The following is a 21,841-nucleotide window of genomic DNA, read 5'->3' as shown; positions in this document are numbered from 1 at the left end:
TTCTCAATAAAAGTGGATGAAAATAGCTACAATAGAATAAGAAGGTAATTTTTTTTAGTCCATTCTGCCTTGCTTGATTTCTAAAGGGGAAGTTTGCTTTTCAGGGGGTAGTTACCCTTATTGGGGGTGGAGGGGGCAGGAGAAGAAGCTCTAGACTATAGATTAAGTAAGGAAATGGGCCAGAGTCTTATGCTTTACAATTCGTGGAAAGAAAACAATAAAGCATGCTAAAATTTTGCTCAACTCTACGTTAAAGCAGAATTTTTTGGCATCTCCTCTTTTCTGTTTCTCTTCTGAATTGTACTTGTATATAAATGGTAGAAAGAGTTAAGATGAGATTATTTTCCAGAAATGATTATTTTCCCCCTGAGAACTCAAAATATGTTGATTGGGAGACTATATACTTGATAAAGAAAAGAATTAGTCATTATATAGAATTTTTCTCTCCCTGTATCATCACATTTTTCTCCATAGTTGATTTTTTTTGTGTGTGAATCATGGCAATCAACATTTTCAGGTCTTAAATGATTTCTTTTTTACCACACACTTGAATTGTCTACACAATGTAGCTTCCTAGGAATTTTAAGAAAAATATTCTTTCTATTGGCCAGCTCTTACTTTTCCCCATTTTGCTTCAAACTTCCTTAAACTGAGACCATAAATGTTGTCTGGTTTTCATTTGTAAAAGTCCTAAAGGAACGAACTTTTACAATATGATATTATTTCCTGTATGTTCTCTTTTTATCTTTCTTGTTTATGCACATACAACTGTATTGTCTTCAGTTTCTCTGGTTTGCACTAAGGTAGCTTGAGCTTTTTCCTATTGTACCATAAAATATTTGTGTCATCTTGATGTGAAATTTCCAGAGGTAGCTTCCATGGAAAGACATCATAAATTTGGTTTATATGTTTACTACCTAATATATCCTTGAACTTTAAAGACTTTAGATGTTCACTTGTCAACCCAATGACACAAAGCACTATCAGCGATATCCATATCAAACTATGCACACCAATAAACTGGGAAACACTTCTAGATACATGGCAGGTTTTTATCTCTTTAGTCATTGCAGCTTAATTCAAGTAATATTTGGCTATTTCCAAGGTGCATATCTGTGCCAAGCACTTTTAAGGATACATAGATGAATAAAACATGTACTCTAGGGTCCTGCAGAGTTTACAAGGATATGAGTATGTGAAAAGATTCAAATTCAATATCTAAGTACTAATTGAAAAAGGAGCCCTGGGACCCAATATAGAACACTGCTCAATATGAAAGGTCAAAGTTGAACTTTAAACAAAGAATTAATTATTTCACTCTTTAAAAGGTGAAGCATTCAGGGTAAGAAATTAAGTCAAGAATGATTTTTCCCTCAGTAAAACTTTGGTTCAATAATATAAGGAGATTATGATATTAATTCCAACCTAACAACTTAATATGGTTACTCCAACTTAAAACATGAGTATACCCTAAGTGCAATAGTAATTTTTTGCATTGTTGGATGCATTCAAGTTTATATTGAGAAAAATGATGGGACCTAATTAGACCCTTAACATTTCACAGCCATTTAAATAATATTAACTCCAAATTGTGGTGTAACGTGATGATGTTTTAAAATGAGATAGTAAGTAGCCTTAATAGAAGGATCTACAAAATCTACCAGGATCATCAAATAACGTGAAGAGTAGTGCACATTTTATTTTTAGTTTGGCCGGGATAACGAGGAAGACCATATTTTTATATATGCGTAGTTCTCTGAATTGCCGTTATGAGTCACATCTGCAGCTGCCTTAGCTGCTTGGCACCGTCTTATGGTCCATCATACTTGACTTCACGGAAGGAGACTGAACATTCGGGGAATAATCCCGAGGGCACCTTTGGTTCTTCCTTCCCTTCGCCGTTCCCGTTCTTTGAGGGCACACCTGATTGCAAGGTGCCTTCCCTTCTTAGATGGTCTTCCCTTTGTGAGTATGATATGCCAGACCCTGTTCTCAGCCCTTTCTGTGTATTAATTTATTAAATCCTCACCTCAGTAACTTTCTTACTCCCTCATGTAACAGTGGAAGAAATGGGGGGCAGGAAGGTTAAATAACTTGCCCAATATTATGCAGGTGGTCACAGTGTAGCTGGGGCGCAGACATACGCAGCCTCCTTGGCTATTAACTTGAACACTCTCCAGTGCATAATTGTCGAATGAATGAAAAGCATTTTCTCTCCAGATCTATTCAAAAATGTCTTAGCTGAGATAACGTCTTCAATTGCCTTCTTAACTCCAATCTCAGTGTCCTCTAGTCACCATTAAATCCCACATTCAGACTGATACTTCAAGCTTTTTGTTATGCCCCATTACTGCCTTTGGGTCTTCTGAAACATACCAATTCACCTCAAATGTTTATTCATATATTTCACACATCTATACATTTTAATCTTTTAAGATGCCTCTCTTTTCTTGTGTGTGTGTGTGTATGTATTCTCCGTGAATGGAAAACTGGAAGAAACTGTAACTATTTTCCTGGTGAAATACTGTGGCATGCTGCTTTTCTCTATTCCAGGTCACGTAATTTCAAATTTGATTCCTCACCTTCACCTTTGACAATATCTATTCCTTCTACTTATTTCTCAAAAGAGCAATAAGAAAAAAAATCTCTTTGTCTTAGGGGAGTTCTGTACTTTCTTTCAATCTCTTCTTTAATTCCAGATGGAAAGATAGGTTTGTGAAGAATACTGATATACTTAGCATGCTCACGAGGATTATATTACATGGTCATTGTAATAATTGACAACATAAGCGGAAGGTGGAATTTGCTACCAGCAGCCTACATCTACACAACAGAAGATGCCTACTTTTGATTCCGGTGACACATTAACATCTAAACATAATGTCAGATTTGTTGAAGGTTATCTAAGGGAGAACTCCTACCAAAAAAACTTGTTTATTTTTGATAAAAGGGGGTAGAGCATAAGGAAGACATCTTTTCATTTTGATGGGAGAGATAAGGCCTTCTTAAAGTTAAACTTATAATTCTGGTGACAATATATTCTTGGCTTCTCATATTTAAATTACTGTCATTCAAATCAATGGAGATTAAAAAAATCAGTGGTTTAAGTAACTTTTGACTGTTGATTACCAATAAGTCAGGGATATTTATCTGATTTTTGGAATAAAGTTTATTTGATAATTAAGGATTATTCAATTAATTAAGGATGACGATAATTAAGGATTTTGATATGAAAAGAAATGTTAATTGGAATGTTGGCATTTTGCATATTTATATTGCCATCTCCTATGGTGGACCCATAATATGACAAAAACCAAAAACATTCTGCAAACCAAGCATCTATATTGTTTAATAATAGTACAAACAAGTTAAGGTAATCAGTAAATAAATACTTAGCAATGTCTATAGTAGAGATGGGAGGGGATTTGTTATAATGAACATGCAGAGTGTCTATAACTTTCCAACAACCTCTAGAACTGTTCAGTTTGTGGAGCATGGAGGTAATATAGATCAGTGTGAACAAAAAGGATCTGAATCCTTAACTTTCTTTTATTCACCTTGATCCCTCCATTTTGTTCAACAAATTGCATTACAAGCAGGAGGATATAGGATTCTACAGACATAATGACATGGAAGTTGGAGGATTTGGGATTGGGACCTTCTTTTTCTTTGCCTTTCTAAATTTTACTCTGCTTTTGTGACTGGGCAATCGAACAGTTGCCTTTGGGTTTATGACCAAGGTCAGACCTTCTAACTGTTCTGCTCTCCACATGATCAACTGTGCAGAGAGGGAATGTTGAAGACTGAGGGAATTGCTGTCACACGGGACATCTTCTTAGCATCAAATAGCAAACTGAAGCCTTTGCCATTAAAAAAGGGAAATCAGTTGGAGGCAGTGGAAACATAATGAGGATTACGGCCAATACTGGCAGTCGGGAAGTTACTTTTTAAAACTTCTTTTTTTTTTTTTTTTTTAAGGTACATTCAACCAGCCAGTACATGGTCTCTTAAATATACTAACCAACTGAAATATAAAAATGTTAAATGGCTGAGTGTTAAATTTAAATGATGAAGAAGAAAGATGTGCCCAAGGCGCTTGTCCTGACTCAGGGAGAAAAGATTATTGCAGGGCTTTGAACCAGAATAAAAGTTTAGAGGTTATCAAGGGAAATAAAAAGCAAAGACACATTTTCATCATGATGACCAAAAAGACTGCTAATTGCATATCTAATTTTAAAATGCGCACATATAACTATTTTGAATATCACTGATGTATTCCAGAAAAAGTAAAAGGAATGTTCATAGTGATAAAAGGCGGAAATATTTGAGTGCTCTGAGCCTTGGTTTACTCATCTATAAAACGGGGCTATAAATCTTACCTCAGCATTAGTGTTGCTGTGAGGACCCAATGAGATAAGACACCTGAAGCACTGAGCAGAGTGTCTGGAACAGAGTAGGGCTCAGGACATGCTAGTTGTGACGATGTTGATGGTTTTTTTGTTGTTGTTGATGTTGTTTTGTTTTAAGATTTTTATTTATTTATTTGACAGATCACAAGTAGGCAGAGAGGCAGGCAGAGAGAGGAGGAAGCAGGCTCCCCGCTGAGCAGAGAGCCCGATGTGGGGCTCCATCCCAGGACCCTGAGATCATGACCTGAGCCAAAGGCAGAGGCTTTAACCCACTGAGCCACCCAGGCGCCCCCGATGTTGATGTTTTAATCTGCTGCTGCTGTTTGAAGTGACAGTGATTAAATGACTCTCTGAATCCCCCTTCAAATTAGCACCGTGAGGTTCTACTCTTAAACTTATGTTCTTTTCAGAAAAAAAAAAATTGGAATACAAGAAAGCAATATTTTAATAATAGCATCTTTTAAATGGTCTTTCAGAGTGAATATAATATTGCTTCATGTGTACCGAATTCAGATCATGTGATTATAGGAACAAATAATTGTTCATTCCTAATTTTAAAGGTGTGTGTGGCTGACAACTTTCATTTTTATGGGCCGTTAAAACATTACTGGCTGATTATCCTGAGATGAGTGGCTTTGTTGAATTGGGTAGACATTAATTTTAAAGACTCAAGAGAAAGGCGTGTTAGGAAGACCTGTACGTTTAGAGCCTCAAATAGAACCCCAGTTTTCGTGATGTTTAAAAAAGCACAGTGTATCTGTTTTTTGGGAAAACTCCACAAGAGAAAACCCTCATCAACTTCCAAAAAGGTAACATCAGAAAATATCTATGAAAATACACAGTTTGTCACGTTCATAAAAACAGATCTCCTGGTATGCTACTAAAAATAGAAGTACCTCAAAGGCTTCTAATGGAGATTCGTCTTACGTATACATTGTGTGGAAGGAGAGCATAGAGAACATTGTAAAGGATAAAATGCAGGAGACAAGGGAAATCATCGTTGCTATGGGCTGTTGTATGATCATGTGCAAACCTTTTGCTTGAAACTGCAAAAAGTTCTGCGGTTTAAATATATTCATCTTTGTGTTAATGAGTGCCCGTCTTCAAAATCTAATCTCCGTTTACCTGTGTTGTTCTTTTCTTATTGAACTTAATCTTAGATTATATATGATTCATCACCAAGGAATTGCTACATTATGCAAAGCTGGCAAGGGTTTTCTGCAAATGTGAGATGATGACGCTTCCTCCTTACTTTCCTATTAAGTTTACAGAAACCAAAGATAACCGGGGTGGATTTCGTGTAAAATCAAATACTCTTCCTGTCCCCCCTTGACAAGAACACATGTATCTTTCCATTTCCTGTGCCAGCAATAGCAACACTTCCACTCTCCTGACTGTACAATCTTGAAATCCCCGACTCTTCGAACTTCTCTGCATCTAATAAATTGGGAAGTCCTGCTAATTCTCCCTCTGCGGTGTGAGCTCACACCTGCTGCTCCTTTAAGAGTGTTTCCAACATTATCACCTCCTTGGGGAAGCTCTGCTCAGCCCCAAGCCCAGCTGGCCCCTCTCCTTCCTGTTTCCAGCAGTACTTCCTGGACACCCATTTCATCACTGAACATGCCACGATTTGTTCTAATCCCTGCCAGTCATATGATGCCAAGGCCATGGTTCTCAAATTCCAGCGCATATTAGAATCATCAATAATCAAAAACTAACTGAGACAGACTCTCTGGGGAGGTGAGACCAGGGCCAAGGCATTTTTAAAAGCCTCTACTCTTCAGATGTTAATATGCATACAATTCACTGGGGGCTCTCGTTGAAATGCAGAGTATGATTCCATAGATCTCAGGGAGGGCCCAAGATTCTGCATTTCCAACAAGCGCCCAGGGACACAGGTGCTGCCTATGCTAAATCAGCTAAAAGTTGCCCCAGATGGTCAGGCATTTTAGAAAAACCACCATCTGTATGTGGATCTGTTTCTTAAGCCCACAAGCTCTTACCGAGTACAGGACAACTCCTTCCTTCCCTGTTACCCAGACCTGCCACTGCCCTTTTTAGGTGAGTAGAGGTGCTGAGACTTTTCTCATAAATCAGAGTCTGGGTTGTCAATATTTCAGTAGAATCGGCCTTCCCCACTCTTACAGGAAGTGTATTCTTCCAGCCTCCGCCCGGCTGAGTTCACGTTTCTGCGTTTATCTTACTGCCGCAGGACACAGTGAAATGCTGGGGAGCATTCAGAAGGCTAGAGGAGGGATGTCTTGTCGCCTTGGCTTGTGTTCCATGTTTTAAGCGTGTTCTTGTCTCTTCACTTTATTGTTAGCCTAGCCTCAGGAGTCTGTCTTCTGCTACTTCTTGGTTGCTCTGTGACCCTCCCTCTTTTCTCCTTTGACACCTGACAGCCCCTTTTTCTCCCGCCCGTTCTCACATTTTCCTCACTCCACCTTCATCACTGTCAACCCTAGAGACTTACCACCAATCATGGAAACCAGTGAACACAAATAAAATAGAAACAGATGCTTATAATGTAAAAACTTCTTTCTTCCACTTTAAGTGCTACTTGCTCAGAGGCATGACTTCTCTTCTGTTAATGCTTCTGTCCCTTCCAAGTACAGATCAATCTTTTTCCTTTCAGGCCCCAAGGACAGACTCAAAGTAATTGTTATTTAATTAGGCTAATCCCACGTTTTAAAGTTCTGTTGGCCTTTGTACACCTTTAAGTGCCCACACGGCTACAGTCCAGGGCTTTCCAGAGTGTATACAGAGGCATCCTGGGGAGCCCACCCCAGTGCGAGGAAGCATTTTTAAATTTCAAGGGAAATACTGAAACACTTGGGCTCTGTCAGACTCCTTGTGAATTACTAGCTCAGGGTAGTTCACAGTTTCAACAGTAGGTGGTGCTACACTCCTTTCGATGATGTCATATGTCTGTAAAGCTGGGTCCCCATAGTACTTGTGTTGAGTACAGTGCAAAATCAATATGGAAAGGAAACGAGGGGCAGTGTCCAATCTTAGAAGTTGTACAGTGCCCAGCAGCTGCCCACATTCTGTAAGTAAGGAACTGGGGTTATTTTTTTCTATATTTTTTCTATTAATTGCTGTGTATTTTTTTTTTCAAAGAGCTACTTAGAATATAAATACCTATTAAGGTGTTTGGATCTATTTCTTGCATCCTAAGCGCACTGTGAAAACAATTCTTGAGATAAGAAGGGCGCTGTAAACCAAGAATGTTTTGGAACCTCTGCTACAGTCTAATCTTGTTTTTTCTTGTCCTTTTCCAAAAGTTTCTTAACCTTGTGAATCCACTTCCCGGCATCAGGTGTCTGTTTTGTTCCAGAGCTTTTTAAAAGTGGACCCACTTGTTGCCACATGAACAACAAACTTTTTTTTTTTTACTTAAACTTTTTTTGGGTCTATTTTTAATTGTGGTTAAAACACATTACACTCAAATCCTTTCTCATGTTGATAAAACATAACGCCAAAGATAGATTTGGGGACATGCCCTATTAACAGAGCAAAAACACCTCTTTACACATCTGTCATAGCCATGCGGGGACCATGACCACTTCAATGATTGCCCTTGCCTTATTTATTTATTTTTTCCAACAGATACTCTTTTATGTGTCACCCGTTCAAGGAGGTGGGGGTGAGGTAGGGAAAAACATCTAGCTGCCAATAAAATATCTACCTCCAACTGGTTACATCGAAGCTCTGATTGGGAAGGGATTTTGCCACCGTCCTCTATATTTTCCACCCACTGAGAGATCCCGTAATTACCTCCTTTTACTTCTGCAGTGATACAGAAATCAATACTCTGCTTCAGTGCATTACAGATAGATTATTATTAAGAGCGTATACAATGGGTGTTCTCACCCATATTAAGAACACCTTTATGCACCTACTATGTGCCAGCCCCTAATTCTTGTCTCACTTTAACGAGGCTGCCACTCCATGAGCCTGGCATTGCTGCCTGCATTTTCTAGATGAAGAAACAAAAGCCTGGGCAGGTTAACAACCTGCCCCGGCCACATGAATGGCAGGGTATCGATGCAGCCTCAGATCTGCTTGAGCTGGCAGCTCGAGAAACTTTTCCTCGTGGCAATATTACCTCTCACAATCATCATGGTAAAACTGATTTTGGTGCAGTTTTATCTATTTCTGCTTCTAGTATCCTGAAATATTCTAGCCTTTCTTTAAGAACTCGTGTAGTTTTGATATCAACTGACATCACAACTTTAGAAGAAAAAGCAGAAAGGAAAAAACGGGGGGGGGGCTCAATTATTTAGACAAAGCATTTAAAACAATTTAATCTTCTATGACAATAGTGTTATTTGCATTGTAGAAAGTGTTTTAAGGATTTTAAGGTGATTATCGTTATTTACAACAATTGCTCTATGAATATAGTTCCTGCTTGTCAGATTTCACAAGGAAATGGGGTAAAGTATAAAGAAGGGGACTATCTTTCTTCAGCCGTCACACAGCGTGTGGATTTCACATCAGATACAAGGCTAACCCCTTGGGGATCAGTGTTGATGTTCACCCCTTCACTGAATACTTCCTCTCCTACTTTATTCCACATTAATAATTCATTCATTGGAACAATGCCTGGTTACCTCAGCCCAAGCCATGGATGGTTTTCCTTCATTTATAGTGGTTAATACTTAAAGAGAATATTCACACCTTCTTATTTAGGGATATTTGGTAACAGATTGAAATGTGAACATGCAGCCCTTGGAATCTGCAAAATTTATGCTACTTGCGTGATATCCTGATGTAGCCGTTTCAAAATCATAGCTGTAATCATAAACAAAGACATCTTATCATTTCCATTATGTTCATTCTCTGTATGAAGGGTATGTGACAATTACTCTTCTTACCAATACTATATTTTGAAACACAGAACCTACAAAGTACAAATCCGTGTCCCTATTTTTTTCCCCCATCGTTGCAGTATGCAGATCGTCTGCAGCAAGAATGTAACTGATGATAAAATTTCAGTGAAATGCATGAAGACAGTATAACCGAGCTGTTTCCCTGACTCGGCTCCAGTAATCTCTGAGGGCTATCACAAGTGATGCCTCCTCATTCTACTTTCTAGACTCAATAAAATGGTCAGATGATATTTGGAAATAGCACCCCTGAATAGCCATTTTTCTCTCTTGTGAACCTTGCTGCAATTAAATCACAAGCTTTTGAAATGCCTGGCTCTTGCTCATTATTTGAGACGAGACAAACCCCACAGCAGCAGCAACAGTACAGCAACCAAATCGGAGGCAGGTGGTGGGTTTTGAGGACAAAGGGCTCCATTTGGTCACGGAAAGGATGGCACGGTTGGGGAGCCGTGTTAAGAAGTAGTTAATCTGAACCTGGCCAAAGGACTGACGCTCAAAATGTTTGCTTTCAGAATAAGAAAAAAGGAACCTTCCTTCCCTTACAGCTTAATCGCTCTATTCCTATTTTTAATACATCCTACTTTATACAATAGCCGGACCACACTTTTCAAGCTAAAGTAAAAATTAAAGGATTTATGATAATCCTATGTGGATGGTTGTGGGTGTTTCTTTCTCAACAGAAGCATTTCTTTCTTCGTTGCATTGCTAACATTTCTCAACTTCTTGCTACAGTCTTCGTCCCGAAACTACTCAAGTGGAAAAAAAAAAAAAAAGTCTTACCAGATAAGCAATAATTCTTACTGTACTGGGGGAATAGTTCACATCCTCCCTGTCTATTTATTAGAAGTAATTTCTTCAGCTTTAAAACCAGAACGTCAAAGCGCCCAGTGGAATCCTACCTTGCCCACGTACTGATAATCGGATCCCGTATACTCCTCCAGGAGAAAGAACTGATTCCACATCCAACTCCTTTTCGAACGGTTCAGCTCATTTTTGCTGTTTCCAGAGAGCTCCAGGGCCCTTTTCTTTGCCGGGAAACCACTAGTCCTCTTAGATAAGGGTGTTGAGAAAGTTGGGTAGGGCTGACCAACCCAAAAGAGTAGCAAGAAGTACCGGTAAGTTCTCATTCTGATGACTCAGTCCGGTTTCTGGGTGGTGGGTACCCTGCTCCGTGAAGTGTCTTTTCTCAGGGCACTGTTTCCAGCATCATTCTTCCTTTCTTCCTTAATGTTCTTCACTTGGCTCTCAGAAGGTATCTGGAAAGAATAATAACATATCAAACATTTTTAGAGATGCTTAAAATTCAGCGTTAGAGCAAATAAGCTCTGGAAAAAGAGGACAGAAATTTGAATAGCAAAACAACAAAAATAAGTTGGCTATCAATTTTGAAATGAGGAAAATGTTCTTTCAGACATGCTAAGTGGAAGGCATGTGCCGAGTCGGAAGCTGCTGTTTCCCTTCTCTTTTTCTATCACTTAAAAATCCTATTTTAAGTCATTGCGTTGCTGTAGGTCAACATGCCAGAGTGGATTATTTCACTACTCTTTTTTCCTCTCGAGTATGTGGGCTGAGATCTGGTTAGAAGAAACGAGTCTGTGTTTCGGGTTGCATTTGCATATTTATCCTCATGAACAAGTCGGAGGCAAAGAATATCACACACACTTTCAGTTCGATTGAAAGTGGATAGTGTTGAAGTTTCGCTAGAAGATACTGAGTACCTGTGATGCATCCGCCTGTCAAGGCAGATCTGTTCAGACTCTTGGCTTCACAGATGTGTTGGGGGAGACAGGTCTGGGTCAAGTTCGGTTGCAAAAGACCACACGTTGTCTTCTCTTCCGAATGCATGCTAGCATACTGGTTTCTGAAGTGAAATTTTCTAACAGTGATGCAAGCCTACATTTAATACAGAGTTTCTCAAACTTGACCCGGAAGCTTTTGCCCTGTCATCTGACCTAATAACACAATAGGATGGGGGAATGAGCAACCTACAGAATTTATATATAACAGAAGACAGGAATGAAATGGGCAATTTTATTTAAATTTCCTTAGGAAATCCTGGGCTTTCATCTCTAAAGTTTACTTGTATCATAAGCAGGCAAGTAGACATATAAAAATTGGTCACACAATTTCTGTGTGATTTTCACAGGTGCATCAAATACATCTCAGTATCACAGCAAATGCCGTTGACTACGGGATCTCCAGAAAAGTCAGCTATTATACTTGTGTGTAATAATTTTCCAGGACAAATATTAATTTTCAAGAACATAACCTCACATTAAAAAAAAATCCTTGGGCCAGATTGTCTAACGAAGATGTTACCATGTGGTTTACTATTTCATGTAATTAGGGTAACACATACCTATATCTCCATCCTAGACTTTCCCACATTTCTTGAAAAAAAAATACAACAAATTACTTCTTCTTTGTACAATCCAGTATGGAAAAAAATATTTCCTTAAATAATGAAGTGCTTTGTAATGTAGAACATAATCATAATTTAGTATGTCTACTAAGTAAATGTAGACAAAAGAAACATGTTTTAGGTAATCTGATCAGAGTTGTTTTTTTTTTTCTCTACGTCAGAATAATGTGTTCACTTGTCTCCTATTATTCTACCAGGTAAATGGATATATGACCAGAATTTTTATTTTTATTTATTTTTTTAATCCCAGCAATGAGTAATCATAGCCACCAAACACGTGGTTTCATGAAAGTTTCTTTCTTTTTTTTTTTTTTCATGAAAGCTTTCTACTAGACTATTAGGGAAATGTTTCATAGCGTTCAGCATTTTTAAACCTTTATTCCATTACTATGCATCTTCTTGACAGCAGGATGGGGAAGTTGAAAATTCCACAGGTGAGTAAATTAGTACTGTGACAATTAGTCATGCTGGCAAAACGCCAGGCAACCGTAACTTGTCATTAGGTGGCCTTGGTACAGGTGTGGAATAACTGATGATCAATTAGGCCGTGACAAGTCCTCTTTTCTCGCGGATGGTATATAAAGGGGATTGAGGGAGCATATGGAGAAAAGCCCTCTAAAGACCTCTATTCATTTTTAGTAGCAGAGATTACACCGAGGTTGATTCAGTGGAAATTACATTTTTCCTAATTTCTCATATTCTCTATTATTTGCACAGACAAGTCCTGCCGTGAAGAATTACATGTCTGCTGCTACACTCAGTGTGTGCCCCATGGTGCTGGCAGGAAAGAGGGATTCAGAGAACGGAGGTGTCCGCTGTTTAAAAGGCAGACTCCTAAAGGCCATTTTAAAGAAAAATCGATCCCTGTGGGCGTTGTGTGGAAACTCTACAAGCTGTTGCCCCTTGAATATTAAATATTAGTACTTTTTAATATCACAGATACCAAAATGTCAAGTATTTCTTTTCTTTCTTTCTTTTTTTTTTTGCTTAGTTGGTAATGAGCTTCTAAAGGAATGCAAATTTAAGCAGTGTTTCCAAGTATGCTAGAACATCTAGATTTGCTATAACCCAGCTCATTTTGTATCAACTTGGCAGGGTGTGTCCTTGTTAAAAACTCAATATGCGAAATTACTAAAATTACTATGATCCACTCATATTTAGTGTTAGCTTTTGAGAGGGACAGACTTTTGTGTGAAATTCATAGTTTAAAAACTCCGACGAACTCTGAACTGTTGAATCTATAACTTAGCAGTTCTCATTTAAGACTTCGGAATGGGCAGGACTGCATAGTGGAGAAGGTTATGTCAATGTTGGATCCAGACTGGCTGCGTTTAAATCCAGGCTCTGTCCGTTAGCTGCTTTGAATTTGGGAAAATGCTCAGTCTCACCCGGCCTTAGTTTCTTCCTCCGTAAATGGGGATCATGACAGTAACTACCTCATAGGGTGCTGTAAGGATTAAGCCATCACATGCAAAGCACTTATAATAGCGCCGGCCCCTTAGACGGGTATTAATAAGTATCAGCCGCCATTATTTTTATAACTGTTGTTACTCCTGCTGTTACTGTTCTTACGACGTATTGCACATGGAGACTCCACCTACGGCATCCCGCAAAAGTCTGCAAAAGATGGCATCGTTGTCCCTCTAATGCTTGAATACTTTATTTTCCTAGAAGCATTTCTGAGTGAGTCAAATTCTCTTAAAATTAAAAAATAGAAGCACTTTAAAAATCAGAATTATGCCATTTGCTAATCGTTTTCCTCTGCGTAGACTTCAATTCGGGATTTCACAGTAATAGTGTAAAAACAGAGAAGGTGGGAGCTTTATGCCCACTGACGGCATGAAGAATGTGAGCAAAAAGGAAAGTTCACAGGAGGATGGACTCATTCATAGAATCTGTTTTTCTCCCTTTCCCTTTTGTTAGGTTAAGGTTTTAAAAATCATCTTTACTTTATTCGTGTAAAAAAAAATCAGAACTAGCTTTACTGTAGCAATTTTGACCTTGTAAAAATGAATTGGACCAACATGTCTTTATTAACACGCTATTATTATTCTCTTATATGGGGGAAGAGTTTGAAGTTTAAATGAGCGATGTACATGTATTTTAGATTTTACTTAACCTAAACAATATGCAGTGAAAAAAAAATATTCTGAGCATAACCTTACGTACAAAAAATAGGATTCTTAGGATGTGGGATGGCCACAGGCCAAGGAGGGAAAGGGCCCGTTGTAGCACCACTTTGAACAATATGGGAAAGCTGCTGACTTGTGAGCAGTCAAAATATAGGGGAACCACATGGCAAGTAGTAATCAGCTGCTGGCTCATTTTGTAGATGTCAGGAAGTAAACCAGAAGGACAAGGAAGTAGGCATGCATAGATACTGAATTTTAAAACAGCAGGTATTCAATGATATTCAGTCAGGAAAGAATCAGAAAATTAGAGAGTGGGAGGGGAAAGAAGGCTAAACAAAGTAGATACAGTACCTTTCGCCCCCACCCCCTCATGGCACTAAAAGCAAATCAGAAATATCAAAAACTGTAAATGTAAACCTTGAGCTGCCTAACTGCAGCCTAATGACAGTTTAGCAACGGACTTAAAAGATTACTTAATAGATCACATCTCTACTTTTTTTTTTTTCTTTTTTCCGGGCATCTAGCTTTTTGGAGGGAATTTCTGTTTCTTATAGGCAATCATTTGTATGCTCTGAAATTTGATATGCAAAAGTGGCTGGTCCAGAAAATAGTTTGAATCTTTACAGAAGCCCCTTTTTAGTGATGTGTAGAAGGTAATTAAGATGTTTATGGATAGTGGGGCAAGACCCATATAGTGTTGATAATTGCATACTTTGCAACTTTATTTCCCTGGCAGCCAATACACATATATACTTCACCATCACAAGAGTACATAGTCAAGTCCAGCTCTTATTTAATGCATATTTAGGAGGAACTTAGGCCTCATTAATTCATGATATACCAGTTTAGAATATGTAATAATGCAGAAGCTGGGCTAAAGTTTTCCTTTGATTAGCAAAACCTTTTCCCTTAGATTACTGGAAATTAACAGTGTAAAAATCTTTCTTAGGGATATACAGAATGAGAAAACAAACTACAATGTCTTCGAGTTCCCTGGAGTACTTTGGAATCACCTCTTATTTGCAAATAATTAATATGCTAATTAGGAAACTTCTCTATTGATTGAATTGCTTCTCTGGTGACTTATGTTTGATAACAGTCTGAATGACTCAACTGTGTTATCTGGTTTTGAGATACTGATTTTATTGTACTATTTACAGGCAAACAAATAAGTAAATATTAGGCAGACTTAAAAGCAATATAATTAGTTTAAAGTTTTAGAATTCAGACTTAGCATACATTTGTTTTGGTATTCTTGATTAATTCTAATCAGAGCAATGATACTATAATGCCATCTAGGCTTACAAATTAAACCAAGTGCATTCGTTTTTTGGTATGCAGAGTCTTAACTTGGGCATTCAAAGCACAGTAAGCATTCAATAAAGCAACATTATTAATATACTTTAACCATTTATCATAGTAAGAGAATGTTTTAAAATCTGGTAGGAAATTGTTTTCTCAAATAAATGGTGTTGCATGTAAATGCCGCAGCAAGGTATTTTGCCTGATGCTGCTCACAAAAAAACATTTCTGAAAATACCGTCTACACATAAGTCATCCTAACCCACTGGCATACCCCATTAGCAATGCTTTAGAATATGTGTTATAAATCCCTTGTTAAGTTTTGATACATTTTCTCACATGATATCATTAATGGAGTAGAAAACAACTGGTTATTTACAACTATTTAACATTTCTCTTGACTCTATTGTATTCCAACTCTAAGCCTGAAATTGCTCTAGTCCCATAGTCTTGAGGTATGATGTTGATGAAGTTGGTATTTACTCCACTAAAACCTAACAAATTCAAGAAGCAGAACTGTGAAGTCAGGATGAACTAAACAGAACGAAGCCAAAGGTACACATGCCTTTCTATAAGTAAATATTTAAAAATATAGATGTTCATTATTCCGAGAGAAGAGTTTTACAACCAATTAAGTTTGTTCAAGATCAATTATCTGATGTCCTGAGAAACTTTATTTTGAATAAGTTGCCAACTGCTATGAATAAAAAGTCCATAGAACGTGGCTGATCTTCTGGAAATGGTGGCATAAAGACAGAACCAATTTACAATTTTTGGTAGAGAGTTCACATGAAGTCTTCATTACTAAACTTCCATTTCATTTTTCTGTAAATGTCAAAGTCACTGTTGAGTAAAATTGGTTCTGTTTCGTGTGTGTAATGAACTCCATTGAAATGTGTCAAACAGCTTTGGCATCTCTCATCACGTAGCATTTCTCTTGTGCCAATGAATCATTATGGCAACAGCTATCAAATGATGCCTGATTTTTTTTTTGTAAATGTTTATATTTGTGGATAATATGCCAATCTGTTTGCAAACTGATATATTTCCAGATGAAGCTATTTTAACAGTATTACCCTCGTTCTAAAATCATATACCCCACGTTGCATTAATGAAGATAAAGTCAAATGTGTTACAACACATAAAATGGTATTTTATGTGTAGTTGAGGCTCAAGGAATATTTGTTGACTTGAAATACCCATTCGGAACAAAAAAATTTTTTAAAAATGAAACTTGAATCAGAGGATAAAGACAAAGGTCTTTTTTCCATGTGGGGAAAAAATTCCAAGCTGTTTTATCATGTAAGAAAGTATCAGAGTATGGTGTGCCACGCATCTGGATTAGAAGTTCAACCCTACTCAGTACTGGCTGGGGATCAGTGCATGTCTCAATTTGTTTGTCTATAAAATGGAACGATATTATATTAATGGTACCTGCTCCATAGAACAGCTGTGAGCATAAGATGAATGAATTCATGTGAGGTCTTAACATTAAGATGGCCACAACGACCTACACTGTTTAAAAAAAAAAAAGTCTTAGTAGAGGACACACATTGGGCATCCTAGGGGTAGAGTTTGCGTCTTATGCATTTCTTGTCTTGCCTTTTACAATTAAACTGAAACCAGCTGTCCTTCTTTAAAAATCTGGGCTTACTCATTTCTCGACTAACTTGAAACATCAGATGTTCTGGTGACTTTTTCTTTAAATTTCTGGAGTGGAGGGAGCTCCTCCCAGAGCACTGTAGGCTCTTCCCTACCAGTCCTGAACGATGCTATTCAATTGCTTGCTTCACTCCTTTAGGCATATTGCCTGGCTCCTGAAGGTGTCTGGGCCTGGGGATGCTGTCTTTCCCCAAAAGATTTACTCAGGGAAAGGAAGGAGAAGAGAATGCACTTTACACCTTTAATAAATATTCATAGCATGAATTTTAAACAGTTTCTGTAGCAAACTATATGTCTATATGTTGCAGAAATGTATGAAAGACTTGGTTTCATATTACACCCTCTTGTAAGTTAGGCTGGCTCTTTGGCTGCTCCATTAATTCTTTGGGATTCATAGCCGTTTAGGAAATGAAGCTTCAGTAAGACGGCAAGATGTCAAAACCCACTTGCCCGTCAGTGTGAGCCATTTCAATGAGTTTGCTGTTCTTTCAATAGCTCAGTGAAAGGGTATCAGCTAGGAACTGTAGGCCGGCAGGAGGCAAGGGTTCCTTAGTGCATGCGAGGAGTTCAAAACAGCTTTAAATTTATTAAATTGTAAAAGGAGTCACGTGGTTGGGTTTATCAATAAACCACTGTGAAACCTGGTAGATAGCAGATGATTTTTAAAGACTCATACTGGTGCAAAATGTTATGAGGAGTGGAGGTGCATTTATCTTTCCTGCTATAATGTCTAAATTTTTTTGTCGATGACATGAAGTCTAACTCATAAATAATAACACTAGTGAATTTGCTGTGTTCCATCCCTGACCTTACTATGGGCGAGTGCTGGGCTAAGGACACTACAAACGTGTTGTCATCTAATTCTCATGCCCATTCTGCGAGGTGGCTAATCTTCTCATAATTTCGGCAGAGGAGAAACCGAAGCTCGGAGAGGTGGAGAAACTCCTCCCAGGTCACACCCCGAGTGTGTAATAAAACCAGATCATAGCCTCGGTACAGACTCCGCAGTCCTTGCTCTGACCCTACCCTGAGGAGTCACAGCACTGATCAGTACTCAGTACACTTGTGACCTTAGAATGGAGTCTTGACGACTTCCTTAAAATTGTAAGAGCAACACAGGTTTCTAGAGGTAAAAATAGTTGTGACAGAGTGTATGAGCTAAGTAAGAACAGCAAACAAAGGTTTGCTCTGTGCCAGGTGGTGGGATAAATGCTCTACAAACTTGGAAGTCTTAAACAACAGTCCTCCGAGATGGAGACTGTTGCCCTTATCCGCTGGCATAGAGATGAGCAATGCCGGTGTAGAGGGCCTGGGTCCTGTGCCTGAGGGTGCCCAGCCAGTGGCTGTCAGAAGCTGGACCGAGCCCCGCGAATCTAGCGGCAACTTCTTAGCTATAACCTTCACTATCACATTTGTATTTTGCTCATGGATATAGCATCTAGGTTTTATTTACTCTCATTTCAGACAAAAGTTGAACAAATTTATCACCAGGTTTCTAAATCCCCAGCAAATTAAAGGGATAGTGTGAGAAGTGCTGGAGGCTGGGGTACCCATGTTAGCAGGAGGGGGCGGCAGAAAGGGGCAGAGAGGGTGGCTACCAACAGCCAGCAGAGGAGCTGAAGAAGGAGAGGATGGAGTCAGGGGCCGGCCTGGGGGAGAGGGAGGCTCTGTGTTCCTGTGCCCAGAGCAGTGGTGGCGCACAGGGACCGCAGACAAGCATGTGTGGCGGAAGCGCACGCACGGGAGTGCGGACGACTGAACATAAGAATGACTAGGTGCCCGAATTAATGACGGGAGGACTCAGGACTGTCAGGACGAACAGCCCTTGAGGATATTACGGTGTGGTGAATCCAGCAGCGAATATTCCTAATGCTGACCCAGCATCACGAAGAAAAGGCCCACATTCTCCTGAGTGTTTGAGAAAGCACAGGTTTGTAGAATAAATCTGAGCACCGTGACTGTGAAATGTTGTTATGGGGGCCTTGAGAAGGGCTGGGTTTGGGGTCCCCTTGTGTTTCTCTTCCCATTTTATCTCCGGCAAGCTTCTCCATGTCTTTGAGCTCGTGTGTACATAACTGGGGCCAGTGTGCCAGTGCCGGGGACGGGCCGGCATCGGGGCTGCAGGTGCACACTCCAGCCCGTTCACCCGTTTGGAGCCCAGCGTCAGTACTCGTTGGTCTTGGGGGGGTCGACAAGTGACTTGACATGATGTGCTTCAATTTCCTCATCCTCAAATGGGGAATAGTGAATTTCGGGGTTTCAATGGAGGCAACAGTAAAAAACACCCAGTTTCTCTTTCACGTTCCCCAGAAATGAAGAAATAAAACAAAGCAGTGTTACATGGAGACTCAACTATCCCATTTATGACTATAATAATAAAAGGCAGATTGGAAAGGTAGCTTAGTGGGAGAGCCCCACAGACTTGCTACGTAAACCCCTGCATTAGTCAGAGGTCCCCTGGAGTCAGGGTTACATTTTATTTTGCTTTTTAAAATTTCTATTCATTTTTTTTTTTTTTAATAGAAGCCACAGAGCGGCTCAGTTCTAAGGTGCAGAGTCAGAGGGGATGACTGTCTGCTCCCATCTCTGTTCAGCTTGAGGTACAGAACCTAGAGGTCTGAAGAAATGATCCCAAGGAATCTGTTTTAATCCTTGCTAATTAAAAAAGATCATTAGAGACATCCGTGATCTTCAGAGGCAGTAAGTCACTTATTAATTACCAACAATTCTTATATTTATAGCTTTGCTTTTTGGAGTTGTTTACAGCATCACTAAAAGGAAAATGTATGAATAATTTACGGATGGGGAGTTTGAAGCTTCCCTTAAAATATCTTTCACTTCAGGTCAATCAGTGCATTCTAGGCAAAATGAATTCTTTTTCCATCTCCCTTTACCTTTCCCACTACAGATACACATACATAGACACACAGATACACAGACACACAGACACACACACACACACACACACGGTAGGGAGGGGAGAGCGGGAGAGAGAGAAAGAGAGTGCATGAGCAAGCAAAAAGGGCTAATGATCTAGATGTTTTTATGTGCTTTAGACATTTGCCTGTTAGCACTGAAAACGACATGCTATTCTCACCCCAAAGGTAGCACTGTTTACAGAGGTGTAACCCTTTACATCAAGTTATAATGGGAGAAAATAATCGAACCCTGACTTGATGTCTGGATAGCTTCATTCCTTCAATGTGTTTTATGTAACACTTTATTTGCAGAGGATTCATAACTTAAATTAGATGCTTCTCATAATATCCTGGTGTAATAACTTAGAAGACATTTAATTGAATAAATACTCTATAACAACTTAAAGGGGCACTGCAATGTTTAAAGATTTATTCCCTGAGACTGACTGAAGTCGAAGGAGGTCTGTGCAGGTAGTGGCATCTTAACTAATCCAGGCTAATTTTAACTGACCATCAAATTAAACTTGCACAGACAGGAAGGCAATGTGCTTGAATGGGTTGCTAGATGTTTTATCAATTTTGATTGCCTTCATTTAAAAACTTTAATTAGAACCTCTGTTTACTTGAGTCAAATTGCGCATAAAATATCATGCAAAACATTTTAAAAGGGAATTTTAATTATACCACTAAAGAAATGCCCTTGTTCAATGTTTACTAAACACTTGCCAGAACAAATTAATTAATACATGTTTAAATAAGTGAAAGAAGAAGGGAAATAAAAAAAAATCACATTCATCTTTTGTCAAGTTTTACTGCAGTTGTCAAAGAAGTTCAATTTCTAATTTAACGACTGTGCTGTTACAGTGTGCATGTGTAATTATAAACAATGGGGCACCGGAACACAATGAAGGCCAGTGGAAAGCTAATTCCCACTGGAAGTTGTTATTCAGAATAATTGTGCATTGTTACTTGACGTTCTGCAGTCATCAAATCAAGCACTTTTCAATTTCGTGCAACTGTTTATTTATTTTGTGGTAGATGATCAGAATGTTCAGATGGTACTAATATGGCCTTTTAATTGTTTGAAGCTACAGAAAAATACTTTTTAATAGAAATAGCATAATGTGTAGACAAAGACAAAATTTCATGATACTGAGTTTTTAGTTCCAATTTTAATATACCACCAACTTTTTGACTTTATTTTTTTTAGAATCCCAATTTTTCCTGTCTAATAATGTAAACCATGACTGCTTGTGTTCATAAAGATTGATATTGGAAAGCATTTGATAATTTGCTAGAAAAACAAAACGAAATCAATCTTCCTGGGATATGCCCTATCCCAGTAGCTTTATGAAAAATCAGAAGGAGAGGTACCCAAAATAACTTTGAAATCTTTTGGAGAAAGAAAATGCACATATCCCATTAATGATCACTACCATAACTAGGGAAGTTTTTCTCTTAAATAGCATAATCCACACTATTATCATTTACTCTCATATTGCTGAAACTGATCACCAGATTCCTCTAGTCCTGTAAGAAGCCACCACCTGTGCTGGTGTGGGAGGACCAGGTCTCCCCTCGGTCTCTCACTTGAAGTTTCAGGCCCATCAAGACAGTCGAATTAATAAGCCTCGATGGGTTTGTTATAAAAATTAAATTAAATATGAGACAGTATGTAAAACATTGACCATGTTGCCATGTAAACAGGCATTGAATATGAGCTAGTATCCCTTTTGTAAGGTCCTTCACTGTTTACAGAGAGCTGATCTTAGGGAGTGTAAGAATAGCACGTATCATAATCTGCAGTCTTTGGGCCATTTAATGTCAGTAAAAAGCATGAAGTCAAAAGATCATAAAAGGCAGCCTACATAAAGAGCAAAACAAAAAACCTTTTTTTCTTCTATATATCATTTTCATTTTAAAGAAAACTTTATGTCTAGAGAAAAGCATAGTAGATACTTAAGCCTACCACCAACTTGCTCTGCAATTTCAGCTGGCAGGGGAAATAGAATTTTCTAATGAATTTTTTCCTAATAAAATAAGAATGTGAAGTGCCAGCATGTTTGCACACCTACCAATTATGAAATGAGTTTCCCTGGATATT

General features: G+C 38.6%; 1 protein-coding gene across 1 annotated transcript in view; it reads right to left on the bottom strand.

The window, feature by feature from the left end:
• The window catches only part of CDH6 (cadherin 6), a 119,376-nt gene that overhangs the window by 39,644 nt on the left and 57,891 nt on the right, over positions 1–21,841 (bottom strand). The window contains exon 2 of the mRNA XM_032861916.1: positions 10,201–10,557. Coding sequence (XP_032717807.1) covers positions 10,201–10,428 — 228 coding nt within the window. The 5' untranslated portion in view covers positions 10,429–10,557. The remainder of the gene's footprint in view (positions 1–10,200; positions 10,558–21,841) is intronic.

Source organism: Lontra canadensis, unplaced genomic scaffold (assembly GCF_010015895.1).
Source record: "Lontra canadensis isolate GAN:19392208 unplaced genomic scaffold, GSC_riverotter_1.0 scaffold22, whole genome shotgun sequence".
In the NCBI taxonomy this organism is placed as follows: domain Eukaryota; kingdom Metazoa; phylum Chordata; class Mammalia; order Carnivora; family Mustelidae; genus Lontra; species Lontra canadensis.
The sequence above is the reverse complement of the archived record's forward strand: the minus strand, read 5'-3'. Positions and strand labels throughout refer to the sequence as shown.